At 31.2% G+C, this 23,883-nt stretch overlaps 3 protein-coding genes across 10 annotated transcripts; 2 read left to right on the top strand and 1 right to left on the bottom strand.

The window, feature by feature from the left end:
- The first annotated feature begins 416 nt into the window (after window positions 1-416).
- Window positions 417-2,941, top strand: Mocs1 (Molybdenum cofactor synthesis 1). Its single transcript, XM_015930164.3, has 5 exons — window positions 417-1,082; window positions 1,321-1,793; window positions 1,877-1,997; window positions 2,109-2,156; window positions 2,255-2,941. The coding sequence occupies exons 1-5, from the start codon at window positions 623-625 to the stop codon at window positions 2,824-2,826; spliced, it is 1,674 nt and encodes a 557-aa protein (XP_015785650.2). The 5' UTR covers window positions 417-622; the 3' UTR covers window positions 2,827-2,941.
- Window positions 2,942-5,055: 2,114 nt separating this feature from the next.
- LOC107366359 (diuretic hormone receptor) lies at window positions 5,056-15,717 on the top strand. 2 transcript variants are annotated; one of them, XM_015933954.3, is made up of 12 exons: window positions 5,056-5,524; window positions 8,600-8,900; window positions 8,995-9,120; window positions 9,197-9,303; window positions 9,395-9,495; window positions 12,438-12,552; window positions 13,167-13,332; window positions 13,437-13,518; window positions 13,579-13,651; window positions 14,088-14,173; window positions 14,424-14,598; window positions 14,670-15,717. In XM_015933954.3, the coding sequence occupies exons 2-12, from the start codon at window positions 8,756-8,758 to the stop codon at window positions 15,285-15,287; spliced, it is 1,794 nt and encodes a 597-aa protein (XP_015789440.2). In that variant the 5' UTR covers window positions 5,056-5,524; window positions 8,600-8,755; the 3' UTR covers window positions 15,288-15,717. The 2 variants fall into 2 exon arrangements, with proteins under 2 accessions (XP_015789440.2, XP_015789431.2); XM_015933945.3 differs by having other exon boundaries at window positions 5,099-5,524; window positions 13,416-13,518.
- Window positions 15,666-22,940, bottom strand: LOC107366369 (solute carrier family 41 member 1). 7 transcript variants are annotated; one of them, XM_089267806.1, is made up of 6 exons: window positions 22,747-22,862; window positions 22,012-22,079; window positions 21,597-21,749; window positions 21,216-21,367; window positions 17,559-18,741; window positions 15,666-16,371 (listed from the first exon to the last, which is right to left on the bottom strand). In XM_089267806.1, exons 5-6 carry the CDS (start codon window positions 18,733-18,735, stop codon window positions 15,809-15,811), a joined length of 1,740 nt encoding a protein of 579 aa, XP_089123932.1. In that variant the 5' UTR covers window positions 18,736-18,741; window positions 21,216-21,367; window positions 21,597-21,749; window positions 22,012-22,079; window positions 22,747-22,862; the 3' UTR covers window positions 15,666-15,808. The 7 variants fall into 7 exon arrangements, with proteins under 7 accessions (XP_089123932.1, XP_089123931.1, XP_015789484.1 ...); XM_089267805.1 differs by having other exon boundaries at window positions 22,607-22,815; XM_015933998.3 differs by lacking the exon at window positions 22,747-22,862 and adding an exon at window positions 22,316-22,671.
- Window positions 22,941-23,883: the final 943 nt, after the last annotated feature.

The raw sequence follows: 23,883 nt of genomic DNA, 5'->3' as shown, positions 1-23,883 counted from the left end.
TTACTAACTTGTATGAATTTCATGGACAAGGTGGAAGATAATAAATTACAGTTAGATTATCAGTAAAATAATAATATAACTAAACTCCTGACCTTTAATTTATCATAGATTCTGAGAAAAACAATTAATTCGTTCGAAATAAGAAAACACAATAGATTATTAACTAAGATTATTAAGCGAAATGAATTGTTTCGAGAATTTTTCTAGAATTCAATGAACAGTTAGCATAGAACTCATATTTAACAGAATTGGAAAGCATATTTAATCTTAAATTTCTTTGTGATTGTTGCGAGTGATTTTGATTAGGTTGAAATCTAAGAAATGATAAATTATTGGAAAAATTAATTAAAATCTGTGTAAATTGCAACTGTTTATAGTTACTCAATGATCCCCTTATGATTGAAAACAAAAGACATTTGTTAGCCGCCGTTTTCCCTTTCTTCATTATCAAAGTTATCTACATTTGTTTGTTACAATCATTCAGTCATATTTTTTATTTCTATTGTTTGCTTTGTGCTTTGTCTAAATAATTGATAATAAATTGACATCGTAAGATCATAAGATGATATTATCAAGTGAAATCAAATAAACGTAAAAGGATTTTGTGATTTTTTCTGTAAAAATGTTGCTACCTCTTAACCAGCTACTTTTCAAAGATATTGCCAAACGCTATATAACATACTCATGGACCCATTTTTCAACATCATCTTCTGCTTCATCGTCTACAGTCAAACCAAGATTCCTTCAGGATTCATTTGGTCGTAAACATGACTACTTGCGAATCAGTCTTACTGAAAGATGTAACTTGAGGTGTTCATATTGTATGCCTGAAAATGGAGTAATTTTATCACCAAAGGAATCTTTGCTGCAGAGAGATGAGATTATCCGGCTTGCTAAGTTATTTGTTGCCTCGCTCGGTGTCAAGAAAATCAAATTAACTGGAGGTGAGCCGTTAGTCAGGTCAGATTGTATTCAAATTGTTGCTGATCTAACTGCTCTAAAAGCTTCTGGTTTGTTAAATATTGGCATAACCACTAATGGTCTTGTTCTTGGTCGTTCAATTAAAAAGCTTGTTGAATCAGGTAAATTAATTATTATTGACTCTTCCTCTAAATATCTGATTTTCTGGTGAGCTTGAATTGTTTTTCAAACTTCCTACTTGTGATTATTTTGATTTGTTTTAAATTATCATCCATTAGTCAAGATAGGGTACTTTTTCATTTTTATCAAATTCCGAAGTAAATTCTGAAGTAATTCCTGAATCTTAATATAGAAGTGATGATAATTGAATTAATCCCTTTCTTTTTTTGTCATTTTTAGGACTTGACTCTGTAAACATATCTCTTGACACTTTGAGACCGGAAAAGTTTGAATTTATCACTCGTAGGAAAGGTTTCAGTGCTGTTTTCAATTCAATTGAGCGATGTCTGGAAGCCGATTTACCTAAAACAGTAAAGATTAATTGTGTTGTGATGAGAGGTTTAAATGATGACGAGATACTTTCCTTTGTTGAACTTACTCAACACAAGAAGTTAGAGGTTCGATTCATCGAGTACATGCCTTTCGATGATAATAAATGGTCTTATGGAAAAATGTTTCCAGCACATGAAATAATGGCAACAATCAAGAGCAAATATGAAGTAAAATCGTTACCCAAAGATCATCCAAGTGATACTGCTCAGCTTTTTCAAGTTAACGGGTTTCAAGGTAAAATCGGTTTCATTGGATCAATGACACAAAATTTTTGTGGAGCCTGCAATCGTCTTCGAATAGCTGCAAATGGTAACCTTAAGGTAACAGTGAAGGAAAAAGCATTTCTAGTTCTAATTGTAGAAACACGTTGTATCATTGTTAATACTTGACTTTCTATTTTTAGGTTTGTCTCTTCGGATCTGAAGAAGTTTCATTAAGAGACCCACTAAGATCAGGTTGGAGTGATCAAGAGATAATCAAGTTGATCCAGTCTGCATTATCTAAAAAGCGTGAACGACATGCAGGTATTACTTTATTCCTATTGTAAACAACTTAGCAGTCAAGTTGCAAGTTAATCACAGAATTAATAACATCACTATCTTAATGCTTTTTTTACATTTCGTTACAATTAATAGGAGCCATCAATATTTCAAAATCAACAAACAAACCGATGATCTTAATTGGTGGGTGAAGACGAATGATGGGTTTCCATTTTCAATTTACTTGCAAAACTGTTAATCTAAAGATATATTTATATCAATATATTATGTATTCTGGTTAGCTAAGAGGATGTTTTCGACCTCTCCGTCGACTACAACAAGCAAGAAAAACGATAAAAGCGATGGTAAGGGTGATGTATCGGAAAATGAATCTCAATTATTGGATGGTAATCAATTGAGTCATATTAATAAATATGGAGCCGCAGAGATGGTTGATATTTCGGATAAAAAGGTTACCCAGCGTTTTGCCCATGCCTCTGGAACAATTTCAACTGGCTCTAAAGTCATCTCGCTGATTAAAAATAATCAAGTGAAAAAAGGTGACGTTTTGTCCACTGCTCGAATAGCTGGTATATTGGCTGCTAAATCAACATCTAATTTAATTCCATTGTGTCATCCTCTTCCTCTGACCAAGATATCATTGGACTTTACAGTGAGAGAAACAGAAATTGACATCAATTGTTTTGTTTCAACAATTAATCGAACAGGAGTCGAAATGGAAGCTTTAACTGGAGTTTCAATCGCTGCTCTGACAATTTATGACATGTGTAAATCAGCAAATAAATCAATGGTAATCAAAGACATCAAACTTATACAGAAAACTGGAGGAAAATCGGATTACCATGTTGATTGAAGAATCATAATTCTAACAAGGGAAGTGACCTTGCTTGTACGATCATTTTCGATTTTTTTCGACTTTATTTTGTAGAGGACAAAAAATAATTAAACACGTATTTTTGCTTTTTTAACGCCGGTGCGCGGTTTTTGATATTTAGGTACTTTTAAGTGAGGATATTGCATTGAAATCTATTGGAGTCACTGAAAAGTGTTTCACAATTTTTATTAAGATTTTTCATTTTTCTGTTTTTCATTGTTTTACTTGCTTCTCAGTGACTGCAATTCATTACTATTTTCAATTAAAAGTACCTAAATATCAAAAACCGCGCACCGGCGTAAAAAAAGCAAAAATACGTGTCTAATTATTTTTTGTCCTCTACAAAATAAAGTCGAAAAAAATCGAAAATGATCGTACAAGCAAGGTCACTTCCCTTGTAAGTTAATGTTCATAGTTAAAAACGTAGTTCGATCAGCCATTCAGACTGAAATTAAAATATGCATAGTAACCGAATTATAAACAGTCAAATAATTTCAATACTTAAAATCTAATATCCTTAGCAACATCAGTTTAATTAATTACCCAATATCATGATTGAATGACGGTAATGCTAAGATGACCAGCTTTGGAAACAATCAGTTATCCATCTCTTGATTATCGTACAAACCTTTGTAATCATTATATACATTTCAATAAAATATTTTTTATTTTTGAATAAAATTGAATCCTCTTATTGCTCATCAGAAATGAACAATTAAATAATAGCAAATTGCATTGGATTACATTTGATTTAAGTGTCTTCACTGTTATCAATTGTAACAAATCATGATAACTTTACATTTCGTTTGCGGCTACAATTGTCACGGATTAAGAATAGTTTCATAGTCAATCCTAATCCCTCCATACTCGTTTTTTATGGAACTAGTGCCATACCCTTTTTGATAAAATTGGACTCACAGTTTAATGAAGACTACCTTCATTCGTGTACAGTTTTCATGTCTGTCATGTCTGTGATAATAAATCTTATTTTTTAGTCGAAATCAGAAAATCACTTTCTATTTCACAAATCGATTGATTTAAGTGCCAAGATCTTCTCGAGTCTAGGATTCAACACTTTGTTTCTTAATAATCTCTCCTTAATCTTGATTAGACCGATTGAGCTTTTTATTAAGTGTCATCACCATGAATGATGCATTCGATCAGATAATTCAACATTAGATAAAAGATTTTTCAATTTATTCGGTTGAGTGAGGAACAATTAGCTGGTGAATTTGCATGTTATTCAAGATTTGAAACCGACAATTATATTATTTTGTTAAATAATATTTCTTAATGTCGACTGTCCATAATATTTGGTAAAAACTAGTAAACCGTTTTCCTCGAAGTCTCCAGACTTGGAGCATCTAAGAAATGATAAAAATGCATAAATTCACTTTAAAATTTCACATAAGGCAATAGTTCTGAATGCATTTTTCACTCCACCGGTTTCTAAGTCATCTAACTCTCCTTGAATTTCTGCAACAGCGAAACATTTTGAGGTCAGCTAAAGATTAAAATTCATGCTTGTAATTTTTGTAACTCAAAACACTGTAAAATCAACGAACAGAATCAAATATTTGTATAAAAATCCCAATCCTCACTTACAAGCTCATAAATAACACGGAACAAAAGCAATATTGTCTCTGAGGATGGATCAGCTACTTGAGACAAACTTGCTTTTAAGCTTTTAAATGATTTACAAAATGATTAAAAATCGCAACAATATAATTATCAAATTTGATCAAAACAATTTGCACCAAAATCTCTCCCAAGTTACCTGTTAGAGTAACTCTGGTTGCTCCAAATCTTTGTAAAAACCCAATTTTCAGCTAAATTTTTATTGTTAAACCATGCACTAACTTTGGTTAATTGTGATTTGACATAAATGGTTGATCGAAATCCCGAAATTGAAATGAAAAAATAAAATCGCTTAAATTGTTGAACAAAAAAAGGTGAACGATGAAAGTGATGAGGCCAGCTGAGTTTAAACACGGAAACTCCAAAAAGACATTTATAACGCGATTTTCGGTACATTGTTGATGTTACTAAAGGAAGACATGATGATGATGATTAAAATAGGAAGGTAAATGGGAAAGAAGACGAAGATAAATACGAAAGAAATTGAATAACTTTGAGAATCAGCATTGATATATTATCAGCGATTGCGCTGCCAGCAAATAATCTTTGTAGACTCACTTTTACTCTCTCTTTCTCTCATCAGCCTGATCATCAATAATAATAATCATGATAATCATCATCATCAGCGTCTTCATTATAATCTTTATCATCATCATGCAAGTCTCTTACCTTTGATTCAATTTAACTTGAAAGTGTGCTGCAGTTTTATTGTATAACTTTTTATTACATCTTAACATTGTTTTACTTTCAATTGGAGGAATTAGCTGAACATTTAAACAATTATTCAAGTGATTATCACAACAATTTGCGTCTTATTTATTAATCTATTGCTATTCAGTGTGTGATCTTTCTAATCCTTCAACTCTTAAACACACTCCAATAACTATCAACATTTAATGCAATTAAGTGTCGTTAACCACCAACTCTAATTGTTTAACAAGGCTTATCAAATTTAAATGAAGTGAATCAGAAGAAGAAGAAGAAGAAAATCATAAATCAAATTGGATTGTGGAGTTAATCAAAGACCTAATATCCAAAGGTAGGTTAACCAATTTATAAATATAACTTCACCAACATCTTCATTTCTGGTTACCAATTTTTCTGGTTAACCCAAAAATTTAACTTGAAAAATATGTCTGCAAAGGTAGAAACTGAACCTCCTTGGATTGCAGTAGTTGAACAAAATTTATAACCATTTGATTGCAATCATCTAAATCAATGATACAATAAAAGCAGTAAACCTTGAGATTTGATTGTAATAATTACAATTTAAACATAATGATGGGTTAACCAGTGAATTAAAGCCTAAACTGGTAAACAATGAACAGTGACTTAATATTTTTCAATGTAAAACCCAAAACATGTTTTGTTAAACAAATGGTTAACCTTTCAATTGATACTTTTCCCTAAAATTAATTCACATGACAATCAACAGATTGATCAGTTGACCATCTTAAGCAAATAATTTACTAATTTGGTTGCTTAATTTAATTCCAATAACAGTGATCAATTGAAACGGATTTACCCATTTTATTTTCAATCTATTTCTTTTATGGTTAAAGCATGTTTAATAATCAATTAATACCTTGGACTTACCCTGGATTAACGAGAAGCGGGTTGATTTATGTATATTAACTGTTGATTAAACTATTTATAAATTAATGTGTTAATGAATTGGATAATCGGATAAGTTGATTGCTAAAAATTATAAATCATTGCTCAGGATTTACACGTTATGATGGTTTATTGGTGTGAATGTTGATTTTTTTCATGAAACGGGAAAAACCTAACCAGTGATACTATTACAGTTAGGAATCATCTTTAATCACAAAGACACTTACATTACTCTTAACATGATAGATTAGGTTATTGACCGACAATCAGATCGCCCTTTCATCCAGATTATTAAGCTAATAATATAAATCACAATAATACTGATTATAATACACATTATTTACACTAACAACACACTCACAAGTCAATATGTTACTTAACCTGAATATTTTGTACACAAACACACAACGCATTAACGGTTCAACAATTTATTGTTTCTCCTCTAAATTAACTTCCAATCTAGTTAACAAATCATACTAATGATCATCGCAATTAACTAATTGAACACACAACCAAATTTGATCCATTCCTTGTTGTAACCAAAATTGCATCAATCGCTTCCATAACAACTTGTTACATTCAGCTTCCAATGGATTTTATTTGCTTTGGTGTTTCCAAATTTCATGTAAACCTTGAAATTTGATTCTTAAAACGTTTCTTTTATTATCATATTAAAGTGTATAAATTAACCATTAATTTATATGTTTAACCAGAATTAATTAACTGTTGATGATTAGTGATTTACTGGCCAGCATATAAAATGGTAAAAATGCGACCAAAGAAGAACCCAAATCTGGTTTCTTTACCAACCATAAAACCCAATGTTTTTACCCAATGTAGTTATAAAATATACAATGTAATGACTTGAGCGATCTTTTACTTGGGATTTTGATTCTCATCTCTTGTTACTCAGTAATTATGTTAATATTGATCTGGATTAATTAGCTATTATTTACTTAATTTAGTAGCTATTGGAAAATTTTGATTGTATTTGTAGCTGATCCATTGTAGTCCAATTTGCAGGAATACAGTTTGTCTTTACTTTGTCCCCAACCTGGATTTGTTGATTGTGATGATTTGACTGTAATTGCATTAATCAACTTGACAGTTTGATATATCATCAAGTAGGTGATTAATTGAATTCATTGGTATAAATAATGAAAATTGTGAATATCTTTCTCAAGTGGATTCCTCATTTGTGCCGCTTTCAACGTTTCTTTTGTATACATTGGCTGTTATTTGTTGGTGTCTCAGGAAATCAACAAAATGTAATTATAAAGTCAACAATTACCTGGCAACTGAGTTAAAATTTCAATCAAGATTAACCATCTCACCAATCAACTGATAAATCTTTCAAAATATCAGATTGAAAGTCAACTAATTCACATGAAATCAAGTGTTAAAATCAAAGCCAGTCTTCAGTCTTAATTTTGGTCAATGTATTTCATCGTCTTTTTTCCTGCTTACAACTTAATTAGTGATTATCTGATTTACAATTTCCAAGTACTTATTGGCTTCATGTCAACAACAAGTGATTTACTTGTAATAATAACATTATTAAGCACTATTATTAATCATATTTACCAGGCTCATTTCAACGTATCAATTGAATGAGATATTGAAGGTTGGCATTGATCCACTTGTGCATGATAATTTGAATTCTTACGATTTCTTTCCAATTTATTAATTGTCTAACCAGGCAAAAGTTAATAGTTAAAAGTGTATTTGATTGTTTCTCTCAATTTGTTAATGTTTCACTTGCTTCACAATTTAAACCCAAAAATTGATCAAACCCAATCAACTTGTTTATAGCAACAAAATCTTAACCTTGTAATGCTTGCTGTACATTAACCACTGAATTAGCTAATTGTAACAAAATTGTAGCAATAATTTACTCAATCATCTTCCAAATAAATAATGTTTAATACAACATTGGGTTAAATCCGGTAAACCCAAAAATGATATCCAAGTCAATGTGAATTTTTGGGTTTTCCAGCTTTTCCATTGAATGTTGCTTGTAAAACCAGACAATTTAAGCTAATTGAAGTTAAAAATCACTGATTCAGTTCAATAAACCTGACAATAATTAAACACAATGGTTAACCTTAACAATTTAATTTATTTACTTACAGATATAGAGGTTTAATCTGTTGATCATTTGCTAGGATTGATTTGGATTAAATTAGATTGAATAAGACAAAATAAACCCAAAATCTGAAAGGTATAATTGATGATTGAATTAGCAAATTGATCAATTCCAATTAATCTTGTTGAATCATCCAACTGATAGACTATGAAATCACTATAAACATGCTTAAACAATAGTCTGGATTGAAAACAAAACCAGATTGAAATAAAACCCAAAACCGGAATCAATTTAAACCACAATTTAAACCCATTTCATCCGTTCTTTGCTAATTGTTTGACTATCAAGGTTATACAATTGAATCCAATTGCTATTAAACATTGGCTTTAAAAATAAATTTCCTTCTCATTTCAGTCCAACATTTCCAATTTAAAGATGATTTACACCAAAAATTGATGGTTCAATGGTACACTTGATGACGAAGCTGGTTAAGATGGACCAAGGAAATCAATAAGAAAACATAAGAAACAATTTAAATGACTAATCATTTGGAAGGATTGATTGAAAGTAATGATAATATTTAACCTAACCGAAGAGAACGGTTTAAATAGCCTGAATGATTTTTACGGAATCGATGATAGTTTCAATTCAAATGATTATTTTGTCAGCAATTTAACCGAGGCAATTGCCTGTGAAAATAGTTCAAAGCCAATTGGTAAGAAGATTGAAAGCTTTAATTTAACCCATTTTATTGAACAAAATTAAAAATGAAAATTCAATTTTAATCAGTTTTCTGGTTTTGCCAATAGACACTAATTCAAACTATTGCCAGGCTACTTGGGATAGGATATCTTGCTGGCCAACGACTCCTATCAATCAGTTAGCAATTATTCCTTGTTTTAAGGAGTTAAATGGTATTCCTTATGATTCCTCTCGTAAGTTTTGATTAGATTTACAATTAAACTCCAATTTAACTCCAATTCAACTCTACAATTGCTATTTAACTACTAGAAAATGCATCTAAATTGTGTTTATCCAATGGAACCTGGGCTGAGAAGTCGGACTATTCATTGTGTGAACCCATCACACCAGAAGAGCTGATTCCTACAAGTTATTCAGTAAGTTTATGTTTTGATGTTAATCAATTGTTTTTCAATCCTTAATTGTTTCATTATTGATCATTTCAATCATTTATACTGCTTTCTTCAGGACATCTGGAATGCAAAAGATGCTTCAACAATATACTATTTTGGCTACGGACTTTCACTTCTAGCATTAACCACAGCATTGTTTATATTTTTATATTTCAAGTGAGTATTATTGAACTGACTCTTGATCATAAATTTTATAGCTTAGTAATTATGTTTGTAATAATTGTAAGCGAAAGAGCAATATAAATTAATAACTTATTTAAATGCGCAATTTGATCTACAAAAAGATGGTTGTTACTAAAAAGACACAATTAACACAACTGTCAAATCTATGTAAAAATTGAAAAAATGGACCAGAAATTGATATCTTGCAAATGCAGATTTCGTAAGGACATAAAAACTGAGTCGATTTGTACAGTTTTAAAGTTTCTTTGATGAACAGTTTTTGAGAAAGTCGAGTTCAAAGGTAAAACTTTGATTCGCTTTTGTTCAGTTATGGAAGCAGATTAAGCAATGAAACTCAGTTTGCTAATGTAACTTTTGGTGGTCAACCAGAAAATATACTTATTTTACTGCATAAAATTTTCTTTTCGAAATAAAATCGATAAGTTCGATTCGTGGTTAAACTGGCCGTTCTCTTTAACCGTGAGCGTTGGAGAGCTTAAACTTATGATTCTTGTATAAAAATGGACAGGATATATCGACGATATAATACTTTTTTCACTTCATCAATAGTTTTCTTGATTTAGGACATTGCCATCGAAACTTTGAACCTTAATATTTCGAGAACAATCGCAACCACAATCATTATTCTTTGACGAATCATTAGATTGCATAATGGGCTATAACAAACTGACAAACATGAATGACTGGCCAAGAAAATCTGGGCTAATTTGACTAATAATGAATATATAACACAATACATTGTCTTGAGACTAGTAAAGCAAATTTATTTGCATTCAATAGTGAAAGCTGAGTGTTAAACAGACATAACAATCAAAAGAAGTATTGTCAAAGCTCGAGCATTGGAATGAAGAATTTAGATCTGGTAGTAAATTGTAGGAACTTGAAAATTGTGTCCATTAGTGCTATCAAAAAACTTCTACGATCAATAGTTTTCCAGAGAATCGAGGTCAAAGTTGAAACTTCGATTCGCTTTTATTGAATTATGGAAGCAGTTTCAACAATGAAACTCATACCAATAATGTAACTTCCAATGCTCAACCAAAAAATGCAATGATTTTGATGAATAAAACTTTCCGTTTGAAATAAATCAGATAAGTTCGATTCTAAGTTAAACTGGCCTCATTCTATAACCGTAAGAGTTGGAGAGCTTAAATTTATGATTCGTGCATAAAAATTGACAGTCTACATCATAGACTGAATAATTTTTTCATTTCGTCAATAGTTCTCCAGATTTAGGCCATTGGTATCGAAACTTTGAACCTTAATATTTCGAGAATAATTGCACCTACGATCATCATTCTTTAACCATACATAGGATATTAATATGGGCAATAACAAACTGATGAACTTGATTAAAAAGCTGGGCTAATTGATACAATAATGAACATCCTTCTAACATTTGTGTTTGCAAAACATTTATCTTTATAAATTAAGTCTAAAATCTGGTAACATAACAAATAAAATGCTTCAACTTTTTTTCGAAGAATCTTGGATGATCCAAATTCCATTGTATCATAGAACATAATGAAATCTAATGATTCGTGAAAGAATGAAGATTTTAGGTACTATAATTCTCGAAATATTAAGGTTCAAAGTTTCGAAGCTAATTGCCAAAATCAGGGAAACTATTGATGAAGTGGAAAAATTACTCAGTCTATGATATGAAACGGAAATTTGTATATACGAATCATAAGTTCAAGCCCTCCAACACTTTCGGTTACAGAATGAGGCCAGTTTAACTTAGAATCGAACTTATCTGTTTTATTTCGAAAAGAAAGTTTTATTCATCAAAATAAAGGCATTTTCTGATTGAGCATCAAAAGCTGCACCAGTGAAATGAGTTTCATTGCTGAATCTGGTTCTATAATTGAATAAAAGCGAATCGAAGTTTTAACTTTGACCTCGATTCGGGTGAAAACTATCGATCTTAGAAAGTTTCTAATAGCACTAATCGACACAGTTTTCATGCGGCTACAATTCACCACCAAGTTGTAATTCTTAATACAAATATTCGAGCTTTCACAGCACTTCTTTTAATTGTTAAGTCTGTTTAATAATAAGCTTTCGCTATTGAATGCAAATAAGTTTGCTTTTCTGGTTGTAAGTCTATGTATTGGGTTATATGTTCATTATTGTATCAATTAGCCCAGACTTTCATTAGTATTCAATCTTATTTGTCAGTTTGTTATTGCCATTATGCAATTTAATTATTGGGCAAAGAATAACGACGTGAGGTGATGCTGTTCTCGAAATATTGAGGTCTAAAGTTTCGATGCCAATAGCCGTAATCAAGAGAACTATCGATGAATAGAAAAGAATGTTTAATCATTGATTTGCACTGTCCATTTTCATATACGAATCACAAATTTAAGCTCTCTAACTATTCCGCTAACAGAATTAGGCCAGTTTAAATGAGAATCGAACTTATCTGTTTTCCAGAAAACAGAAAATTTTATTTCTCGTAACAAACGCATTTTCTGGTTGACCGTGAAAAGCTATGCCATTGAATGAAGTTACATCAAAAAATCTGCTTCCATAATCGTACAAAAGGCAATCGAAGTTTCAACTTTGAACGCGATTTTCTCGAAAACTGTTCACCAGAGAAACTTAAAAGTCAAATAAATAGACTCAGTTTTTATGTCGTTTCAAACTATCAGAGTCTAAATTTGAAATAAATCAATTTCTACCCGTTTTTGCCCATTTATGTCAATTGCTTTCTCAGTTTGTGCATAAATGTGACAATTGTGTTTATTGTGTCTTTAGGTAACAACCAGAAAAGGTAACATTGGTTAAATTGCTTGGTAAAAGCCTAAGTTAAAACTTTTTACGGTCCAGATTTCACAAATTGTACAATTTGCTCTTTTCTTATCCATTATCCAACAATTAACGAAACTACATTTTATTTTATTTATTAGAGACTTGCGATGTGTTCGTAATACTATTCATACCCATTTAATTGTAACTTATGAGCTTTTTGCCTTAACATGGATCATCACAGCGACTCTTCAATCATATCAGCCAACAAACGAGGTAAGCAACAACCATCTAGAACTTGTCTATTCATGTTCAGGCTATTTTCAACCTCTCTGAAAGATGAAAATGGCAACAGAAACAGGATAATGAAATGATTCTCGAGTTAATAGGAGTAAAAGTAGCTTCCTTTCGGCCTAAACAGCGAACGGAAATGTTTACAGAAATAAGGTCATAATGGAAAGAGTTATCCTTGAGTCGACAGAAGCCTATTAAAAGAATCAAGATCATTCAGATGATTTATTAAAGTGGAATCCATGAGATGACTAAATTCGTGTCAACCATTTGATAGTTGAAGCAACAGTTGTTCAAGTTTTATATCTGACTCAGAATTGGCTCTAGTTAATATCTAAATGGCTGAGCTTCCGATGAATTCACTTAAAGATAAAAGTAGTATTAAGGTCATCATCAGTCATAACCATTAATAAATTTGTAGTTACCTTTTACATTTTCACTCCTATTAACAAGATACCCATAAATCAACATTTGTCCTGTTTTTCACATTGTTATTGTCAGCTATAAACATTATTATTTGTTCAACTTGTTTATTATTATCGTTATTAATAATGGTTTACATCATTTACCTAATTATTTGTCTTTATTGATCATTCAAGATTGCCGCTCGAATCCTATGTTTCCTGTATATTTTGTTACCATATTTCACTGGAACCCAGTTTTTTTGGATGTTCATTGAAGGCTTATACCTTTATATTTTGGTTGTTAAAACATTTTCATCAGTTGAATCCATTAAAATACACTTTTATGCCACAATAGGCTGGGGTAAGTAATTAGTTTCAATTAAAATTCAACATTAGCGTTGAAATATTCGTATTTCATGTCACTTTTAATTCTCTAATAATCAGCTGGTTCCACTTTTTTACCAGGCTTACCAGCTCTTGTCGTCCTTTTCTGGGCTCCTTCCAAATACTTTTCAGCCAAATCAGCGGACAATTTGAATGACTCTGGGTAAGTTATTGATCAATATTTTCAATTAAATTATTAATCATTTCTTGTCTTTATTTTCAGATCCAATTGTCCATGGCAGGCTGAAGATTCAATCGATAGCATATTCATATGTCCGATCTTGTTTGTCCTTATGGTAAGTTTTACCTAAAACCTAACAATTATAGTTTGACAATTACTGATAATTTAATATTGGATTGATGCTAATAGCAAATTACTATTTACTGGACTAGTTAGGACTAATCAGAGCTGATCAATTTGTGTTTTTGATTTGTGAATCATTGTCTTATTCAGCTAACTCTCCAGATTATCAAAAATGATCAGAATAATTAAGCAAAGAAGGACAAAATGAAATATAAATAGATTGCTGAGACAAGTCGATATGAATTATTCAGCATTACCTGCTGGTAAAAGCAACAAAAATAACAGTTCAATTAACGGTTAAATTATTTTACTCTGATGCTGGAATGTAAAAAATAGTATTGTTCCCTATTGAATAATTCAATTGCATCGCCCTATTATTAGCCATAAATTTATTTCTCATTCAAAACTAATTGTTATTTCTCCAACAGTTAAATATCTTTTTTCTTTGTAAAATTATGTGGGTTTTAATAACAAAATTGAGAGCAGCAACATCAGCTGAGTCGCGTCAATATCGGTAAGTTTCAACTCAAATTGATTCCTTTATTATTAATTTTATTCATTACATTTATTAATTGTCAATTTCAAAGGTTATATCAAAATAAATATCAAACACGACTCCAAATCCAAGAAACCAATGTTAATGATAAACATTGAAATCTTTCAATCTTATGATCGATGGAGAGCTTATTTTGACTAGACCTTTGACCGTAACATATTGATCAAATAAGTCTATTAAATCATTAATTGTATTTATTTTTTAATAGCAAAGCAGCTAAAGCATTATTAGTATTAACACCTTTATTGGGTGTCACTTATATCCTTTTCCTGGTAACTCCTGGTTCTGGTCCGGCTAAGACTGTTTTCACTTATCTTCAAGCAACTTTATACTCAACCCAAGGATTTACCGTTTCTGTCTTTTACTGTTTCCTCAACGGAGAGGTAATCAAAGCTAAAATTAGCTAATTGCTTTCTAATTGATTTAATTCTTGTTTTCAACCTTCTCCACTTAGGTTCGTAATTCGGTTCGTCATCATCTTGCAAGGTGGAAGACGATTCGGAGTCTCCCCAAGAGCCATGATTCAATAAATGGACGTAAATCGATTGGCTTTTGTTCATCAATCAACTCGGAAAGAGGTTCATTCTTCAAGTTACCCGATCGTAAAGATTCAAGTCCAAGCAATAGTTTACTTGCCTCATCCGGCATAATGACAGTACTTAGTCAACCAGTCAAGTCTGAAAAATCGGACCACATAATAATCAACCCAAAATCATCATTAGCCTCTTCATCACCTCCATCCAGTCCACCACCAACACAACCACAGGCACCTTCAATCATTGAAAAGCAAGAGAAGTCCCTTTCAATTGAAGACGACCATTGCAACAATAGTGTAACAAGTAAATTAATCAACTCCAATGGTCACAATGATTACAATTGTCATTCCCATCAGCAAAACACTAATCTTAAAAACTATTACAATCACCATCATCACTATTATCGTAATCTTCATAATCCATCCCATTTAAATCACATCAACAATCACAATTCCCATAATAACAGTCACTCCATACTTTCTCATTATTGTTTTCATACTCAATCATCCGATTCATCAAATGAAGATGCCATTTAAATAAAATTGAACCATTTTAGCTAAAAAATATAAATTTGTTTTCAACAAAATCAAACAAAATAAGCCCAAAATCAAGAGTCACAATCAAATTGAACCTGTTGATGTTTTCAAATAACCAATGTTGATACAAACCTGAATTTGATGAAAACAAAAATATCTTGACAAGTCCATTTGGAAATAAGATGAAACTGTAAACAATCAAACCCAAGGATTTATTTTTAATGATTGTTGATTAAAACATTTACGATCTCATTACCAAATGTATCGACTTGTCGAGATGTTTTTCATCAAACTCATCCTCTCGACTGTATATTTACCGAAAATCTGTACTTCAAATCATGATGTTTGATGGTAAACAAATCAAATTGAGTCAATCTATTTGAATGTCTATAAATTGTTTTATTAATAAAAACAATAATTGTGATAATAATATTTTTCATCTCAATAATTATTCTAAATGAGTAAAATACTGCTGTAAAAGACGCAAAAAGAAGGGAAAAAGCAATTAAAAAAGCCTCATTTCAGATTGTTATATTGATTGGAGCTAGTGTTGTTAAATTGGCAATCAACGATGAAGCTAATTTGTTTGTCACTGAAAACGGAGCCATTGTCGTTGACAAGATTGATGTTATATTAGTTAGCTCAATGAAGGGACCCGATGATGGCGATAAACTAGTTGTACCATTAGTTATATTCAATGTTGATGTTGCATTGTAAACAATTGAAGCGATTGATTTACTCGCCAATAAACCTTCATCAAAATGAGAAGCATTTACATCTCCAATTGAATTTAAAAACATGTAACCCGAAACCAGTACAATGGTACCCAAAAGATCAGCTAACGCTGTTAATATTGGTATTGCGTTATCATCTGGATTGGCACCAAGTAGCCAAAGTAAATTGACAAAACAATAACCAATGTAAAGAATGATAATAACTTGGATTGTCGCACAAACATAATAAGTTAACAATTGTGCAAATGTAATTTGCGAGGTTGCCGATAATAAGGTTGAAATTAAAACCAATGGAAGTTGAATTGGACCAGCCAAAAGGACCATCAAGAACGCTAATCTACCATGTTGACCTGAAAAGGAATGAGAAACGGGAAAAATTATTAAAAAAGGTAACAATTAAAATGTATTGTCTTAAAAAAAGGTCTAGACTTTGGTGGATAAAAATCTGGTTAACATTTTACAATACATTTTGGGTTAATCTGGTTGCTTTACTTTACTGGTTATGAGCTTGATTATTAGCTAATTGTTTTATCTTAACTCGATATGATAATTAAGGTTGCATTTTGAGAGGTTGACTTAATTAGTAAGCAAATGGTTATCAATTTCCTGGTTTAATGTCTGATTATGTTGAACAATATATAAGGTTTTCGGTTGCACAGGGAAAGATTTAGAGACACATCGCAAATAACTATCAAACAGATTATTTGTATTTTAATGGTTAACAATTTATCTATCAATTTGTGACTATAATCTCATCCAATTTCTTGATCAGTAGTTGAACACGTTTAATCAATCGTTTTGTCAATCAAATTTAGATACATTTTCATTTGGACTTGATTTGGGTAGATTAAAATGAGGTTAGTAAGTGGAAGACAGTTAAGAGAGTTAAATTACATGTAAAATGTAAGTGGCTTTTCAATTGATTTGATCCGCCAATTTCACAGTCTGATTAAATGGTAACATTGATTTGAACGAATGCATCTTAGATTAACACTTGAAAATGCAATTTGTCTTATTTCCATTGAATATTGAAACATCTTAACAATTAATCACAAATGATTAATTGTCACAAGTTAATAAAGTAAAATAATGTCAATAAAACAATAAATTATGTTTCAACCGTTTTGTTGACAATAAATTGGTTTACATTTTTGCTAGCAAAATAGGTAAATTTTTACATATCATTAACCACTCCATTTGTAGGTGAAATAACAAGGTATGATAGTAAATATTGTAATTATCGGCTAATCGAGGGATCAACAACAATTAGTTGTGAGTTAAGATTTGACGTCGGTTTACAACCTGATGGGGTTGTTGAGTGAAGGAAAAAAACCATCAATGAAAAGACTTGGCAACAAATTAAGGGTTGAATATGACTAACAACTGAATAGCAATTGGATTTGCTTGAGTCAATGAGAGAAGCTAAAAATTTTAGGTTAACCCAAGATTGTATCAACCCAGATTGATTGATAATCAAGGTTTGGATAGGCTTTTTACATGTTTAATGTGGGTTGGGTAAAAAGGAAATTAAACTTACCGTCACCAAAAAAGAAAAATAAGGGTGAATGACAACATGAATCCGTTTCATTGACCAATTCCCGTTTATGTGCATGTTTATGAAGGTAAGTAGCCACACGTGAGCTTTGTATAGCAACTAAATTACCACCAAAACCATTGATAATTGGCTGGTAAATGGCCATCTTAGGAAATCGTCGAAGACTTGTTTCCATGACAATACCAGAAACATTTTGGATCAACATGGCTACAACCAGTGGCGTCCAACCATGGAAAACCTTTGACCTGGTGAAAGAGTTGCGACGAGCAATGATACCAGTACAGATGAGAATAACTGTCCAAAGAAGCAGCGGAATCATGGGTGTCCAAACGGCAATGAGTGATAAGTTGTAGAGGCCTTTGGCAACGTAAACCAGGAAAACCATGGTCATCAAATCACCCACTGAAGCAGCAATTGGAGTGGCCACATTATCAGCATTAATACCCAAAATTTGAGATGAAATGAAGACAACTGCTGTTATTGTTGAAGATAGGATTATATCAGCAAGTCCCGAGGTGGCCAGAAAAATTGCTGAGATCAAAATACCTTTGGCCAATAACGGAGATCCAAAGTCATTTGGATTGGGTTCAATATCAAATTGTACCATTGATGAGGCTGATAAAGAGGTTGCCTTTAAATGATCAGCCATTGAACCAGATGACAGAAAAGGTTCTGATACAACTCCTGGTATTGCTCCTGGTGCAGTTGTTGTTGACGGGTTTAAGGCTGTCTCGGGGGCAACAGAAAATTGAATGTGCGACAAGAGGAGAGAAATTATTGGTGCTATGAAACCGACTCCAGTTGCTAGAAACTGGCATAAAGCAATGTTACCAACAATGATTCGTCTTCTTGTTGGTGCATCGGAAAAGTGACCAAGATTTGCATGGGTTGATAAACGGGAAGCAAGAGTCATCTCAACGTTACCCTTAAGGCCAAGTAATGGTGGAACCAGTTGAATCAACTGTGGTATGGCCATGAAAATGTCCATAAACTGGACTCGTTCCAAAACCATTCCAGCACCCATATTACCAAAGCCACTCAACATGATGGGAAGTAACATCTCTTTTAGAGCTGACTTGGTGTCATCCACAGGTTCAACTGGTGCCTTTTTAACCGCAGGTAACGGTTCAATGGTGCTTATGGTTGGTAGAGATGGCATGGTGATCTTGAAAGACAAGAGTAAATAAAATCAGTTTCTGGTTAAATATTCATGAACAATTTATAACATTCAAAGCATTTCTTGTTTATATATTGCCTGGTTTGTTGTTTTGTTTGTCTGATGATTAAGTGTTTACATTGAAGTGTTAATCAATTTAAGAATGAAATCAAAGGTTATTTCAATCAGCTTCTATCGGATAAGTAGCTCATAAGAAATTAGTGACTCAAAATTTAAATTTAAGATTAACTATTGGGTTAATCTTTTAACTACGACTTTGGCTGATCAACTCATGGGGAAAAGGTTAGCTTCAAGAAAAGACCAGAAATTGTTTTACCCTTTTAGTGTATTCACGTGTATGTACACAGCTTTGACCATTTGTAGCATTAGTTGCAAATAATTTGGATTAGCTTTTTTGGACGTTTGCTTTTGTTTCATTGAATCACTTTTTTGCTTGTTTCAACGGTTAATCCGCAATTATAAAATGATTGACGATGTTGATATTGATATTGATGATGATAAAAGGACGATGAACTGAGATATGATTGTATAAGATTTTTTTTTGTATTGAAAGGTTCAAACTAGAGTTTCACAAAATAACAGTTTGGTTCAACGCAATCGATACAAATTTCATCGTTAACTACAGCTAATCAAATATACGAAATAACACTGAAGATACTTTAAACATGAAGCAATGTTTAATCTTGGGTTTACTTGAACTGAACAAAGACGATTAAAAGATTTAAATGTAATTGTTGGTGATAAGCAAGACGATTAAACATGATCACAAAAGATGAACACAAAAAATGAATCAGTACAATTGGCCTGAAAAAAAAGTTGACGTTGATGATTTGCTCTAACGATTTCAGCATTCAAACAAAAGACGTTTAACTTGCATCCAACCAAAGAGCAATCAGTTTAACTAAAGCAACAATCAGATAAATTTGATAGTTCAGCTGAATTGCACAAATGTCGCTCAAATCGCTTCTCTCCTTGTTTCAACCTAACCTTAATTATTCAACGAAAAAGTTCATGAATTCATTTAAATGTTAGCAAAATCATTCAATCAAGAGATTTAATAATAGTTTCTGTTTGAACACATTTTCATCTCAAACTCACATACTTTTTGGATTCATTTTGAGATGAAATTTCAATTTTGGGGAGATCTTTTCTTCTTTTAACCAGTTTTTTTGGGTTCATTTTTTAAACAAACCTTTTGCTTCCAAAGATGATCAACAACAATTTAATGCCATTGGTTTTACTGGGAATTAATTGCCTTGAAATTACAAATTTAGTTTCCGATAAAATCAATGATTCGAGATGATAAATATTGAGCACAAGATAAGCAATTGGAATGCTTTTAATGTATTAATAACTTTGTATTAAATCTCATTGTTTCCACTTACAATTGTTGTATAATTGATCATTTATAGTCACTTATGATCACTTATAATATCATTTGAGTTCAACATTTAAGGCAATGTTGAACATTTATAATGGAAATGTGTTTGATCCGAAAATAGTTAATTTCAATTGGCAATCTGATCATTTGAATAAACTCATATCTAACATGAAGCTTAACAATGATCCAATTTTAGCTAAATTATCTAACCTTTACAACAAGAAAGGCACTTAATGATTAAGTTGATCAGAGACGTTAACCATTCCAAGACATCTTGATTAACCATTTTAAGGCTCATTCAAAATGACAATTTCATTTGAAGTTAACAATAATTTTGACTCTAAATGGTTGCTGGCCTAAATTATCAAAATTGAATGTTTTAAGAAAAGCATTTTAAGATTCAATCTTTCATGTTAATCATAGAAATGGTTATTTAACGTTAAATTTGCTGGCAATTAATTACTGGTTATTAATTGTTAACTAATGTTGAAAGTCAATCAAATGGAAAGCATTAGCAAGCTTCAAAGTGATGACAAATAATAATGGACAAGATTCAGGTATTCACTTGTATTAACAGCTATTATTATTGTAAAAGTAAACAATTGACAATTATTTGATAAATTATTTGAATGAATTTGGATATGAATCAATGAATATATTAATGATTAGCATCACAATCAATTGAGAACCATCACAGTGGCAACTGAAGCTAACATTGCAAAGAATAGGAGAGAAAAATTAAAGATGAAACAATTGGAAAATAATGTTAATTTACAAATCAACAGTTAATTAAAATTAATCACGAGACAAACGGTTGACACTGGTTACAATCAAGTGCAATTAAACTTGTAACATTGAGTGAAGCAAAAAAAGAGGTTTTTTTAAAAAATGGATTTTAAGAGCATTTTTCTGGTAACAAATCTGGTAAATCTGGTAAATGTTTCAACCTAAACGTAAAGGTTTTCACTTTCATTATTTACAATTTTAATTGTGCTCTGATTGCTATTAATTTGGACTGCGGGTTATTAACTAATCATGTTAATCAATTGATCTTGACTGTCAGTTAATCAGGTTAACTTACCAATTGTGAAGGTTTGGGTAATCAGCTTCCAATCTTGTTTGTTTACTTTTCAATGGTTTTCTTTTCAATGTGAATAGGTTTTCCCTTGAATCCAGCGATTTAATGATGATGATTATGATGAACACAATTAAGAAATGTCAATATTGAAGATCCTTAAGAAACAAAATAATCAACAATTAGAGAGGATAAATTGTTGCCAATTGAAAGGGTAAAATTGAAAGATGATGTTGGTTAGCGTTGAAAGTTGATCAAATTTCTGGTAACCATTGGTTCATCTTGAGATGTTTTTTTTCGCAAACAAATTGTTGTAATGATAATTATTGATTTATCAACTGTCTAACAATTAGTAAAATTTATATTCAACTTTTCACCTTCAGTTACCTTTAGAGTTGTAACCAATCTTGGTTAGATTTGATTTAACACTATTAGGTGTTTTGGGTTTAACATCTACATCAAGCTTAACATTTTTTAGCCAATCATTTTTTACCCTTGATGATGTTGTTTAATCATTGAAATAAATGACTTGGGATTCACCTTGATTTTGAAAGTTACCGAACGATAATAACAGCACATTTGATGATCATCATGTTGAACATGTTGATTATATTGATGATGAAGATAATGAGATGAAAGAAAGTCAAATAAAGGAACAATCGGCTAAAAATTAATTGTTTGACAATTGTTAATGCAAGTGAAAGTGCAATACAGAAAACAAAGGTTCAATGGTTTGAAAAGATTTAAGACTTTACAATGATTATCTGTGATTTAAACAAGAAATTATGGAAATTATAATTACCTTTGTTGTTGAACTCATTCGTCAATTGTTGTTGATGATTCTTTGAGCATTAATTTGGTGAAATTCATCTGAATCCAGCAAAAATATGAAAACAAAAGATTCAACTTTTTTTGTAAAACAAAAGGACTGTAAAAAGGCACAAAAACGCTTCAATTTACAAGGTTGTCAAGGCATATTGTAATCTTCATCATCAACCAATGTTAATTTGATTTGAAAAATCAACTGATATTAAGATGATTAGCTTGGTTTGTTGGTTACAGTAGCAACAGGTTAAAAAAAGGGAATGAAAGGTTAAAAGGTTTACCATAAACTGATGATGGCAACTGATTCTTATGATGTTGCTGTTGATGATTTTTAGTGTTTTTTGGTGTGTTTTTTTGGTCTTGTGTTGTTATTGATTGTTAAACATGTTAAGTATCATGAAATGATTGATTAATTGAAAGAAGAACACAATTTTGTGGTGATTTGGTTGATAACACTTTAATGAAAGTTGAGTGAATGTTAAAAATAAAAGAGTTTGCTAGGTAAAAAAAGCAACTGTTGAGATTCAATGGTGTATTAATAATAATGAATTGTTAAATGAATTGAATTAAACCTTAAATTTTCAGCTCCCTCCTTTATCATCTTTGATTAGCTTGAATTAATTGTTGAAATTTATCAATCAAAATATAGGGATAAAAGTGAGGTTGAATTTGTCGGGGAAACAGTTTCACATTTTTTTATGTAATCTTTCACCTTTACATCTTGTATTGTTGATTGGTTGTTCATTTTAATATGATAATACGTTTTAACTTTAATAATTTCAATTGACAATCTAAACAGTTGGTTTAGGCTCAAGTTTGATGGTAACAAGTAAAGTCAGGTTTGTGAGCCATACAAGGCACCAATGGATCGCAACTTGTACTGGTAAACATGTTGAGTTACCTTGATGGTTTGTGGTTAATGGTTGGTATCGTTTGCTGTATTTTTGGGAAGCTTAATTGTTGTTGATGTAGTTTAACTTTATTTGACAATTATGTAATTTCCTTGAAGAATCAGTTGTGTAATTAATGATTTAGTAACATGGATCACTTGGTAATAATATTGATAAAAATGTTTTTGTCTTTCTGCTTGTTGCCTTATGATTTGGTTAAAATAAGAAATTGAAAGTGATATTCAGATTGATTGATAGCAAATAAAGAGCCAAAAAAATACACCAAAAATAATGACATTTGTTTCCTTTAACTGGCGTTACATTGTTTTATTATTACCTTGGTCTTTACGGTTAATTAGATTAATAAGTTTGATTAAGTTAAGGTAAAGGGGAAGTAAATGATTGCAATAGCAAACAATATAATATTTGTATATGTTTAAATAAAAAAAGGTAAACAATCAGAAAAGGCAAAATCAGTACCAATTAATGACAATGGAAATGTCAATTTGTGATTTGGATTGGAGAAGGTAAAAGCCAAAAAATAGTGGAAACACTTGATTGATGAAAATAATTAAATAAATATTTTCATATTAATCATTAGTTGGAGGGACATTATACGAGAGAATAGAGAATCCAAGATGGATTCTATGATCATACAAAATTTGATGCAAATCGTGTGTGAAGGTTAAATGAAGAGATGGGAAAATTAGGCAATTAAGTTTACATAGGTTCAATGACAGTTTAAATTATTGTGGTCTCTAGCCCCAATCACAATGTTATGTTTTTGCCATTCCCAATTAGTCCATGAATAATTTACCTTGCCACTGCAATGCCTGGCTGATTGTTGGAAAAAATATGATTCACGGGTTTGAATAATATTGAAGGTAAGCCTTAATCCGGTGAAATGGTTGGTAAGTTCAGCAATAAATGGTATAGATTCAATTGTTGGTTTAATGCGT

The sequence above is a fragment of the Tetranychus urticae genome, chromosome 2 (assembly GCF_039701765.1).
Source record: "Tetranychus urticae isolate SD_2017Ah chromosome 2, NJAU_TeUrti_SD_1.0, whole genome shotgun sequence".
NCBI classification, from domain to species: Eukaryota; Metazoa; Arthropoda; class Arachnida; order Trombidiformes; family Tetranychidae; genus Tetranychus; species Tetranychus urticae.
The sequence above is the reverse complement of the archived record's forward strand: the minus strand, read 5'-3'. Positions and strand labels throughout refer to the sequence as shown.

Excerpts from the sequence above, each read along its gene's own strand:
- LOC107366359 (XM_015933945.3), top strand. The coding sequence starts at position 8,756 with ATGATAATATTTAACCTAACCGAAGAGAACGGTTTAAATAGCCTGAAT. Across the intron at positions 13,652-14,087 it reads CGATCTTGTTTGTCCTTATG|TTAAATATCTTTTTTCTTTG; the intron begins GTAAGTTTTACC and ends TTTCTCCAACAG. Across the intron at positions 14,174-14,423 it reads GCTGAGTCGCGTCAATATCG|CAAAGCAGCTAAAGCATTAT; the intron begins GTAAGTTTCAAC and ends ATTTTTTAATAG.
- LOC107366369 (XM_089267804.1), bottom strand. The coding sequence starts at position 18,735 with ATGCCATCTCTACCAACCATAAGCACCATTGAACCGTTACCTGCGGTT. Across the intron at positions 16,372-17,558 it reads ATTTTTCTTTTTTGGTGACG|GTCAACATGGTAGATTAGCG; the intron begins GTAAGTTTAATT and ends ATTCCTTTTCAG.
- Mocs1 (XM_015930164.3), top strand. The coding sequence starts at position 623 with ATGTTGCTACCTCTTAACCAGCTACTTTTCAAAGATATTGCCAAACGC. Across the intron at positions 1,794-1,876 it reads CTGCAAATGGTAACCTTAAG|GTTTGTCTCTTCGGATCTGA; the intron begins GTAACAGTGAAG and ends TTCTATTTTTAG. Across the intron at positions 1,998-2,108 it reads AAAGCGTGAACGACATGCAG|GAGCCATCAATATTTCAAAA; the intron begins GTATTACTTTAT and ends TACAATTAATAG.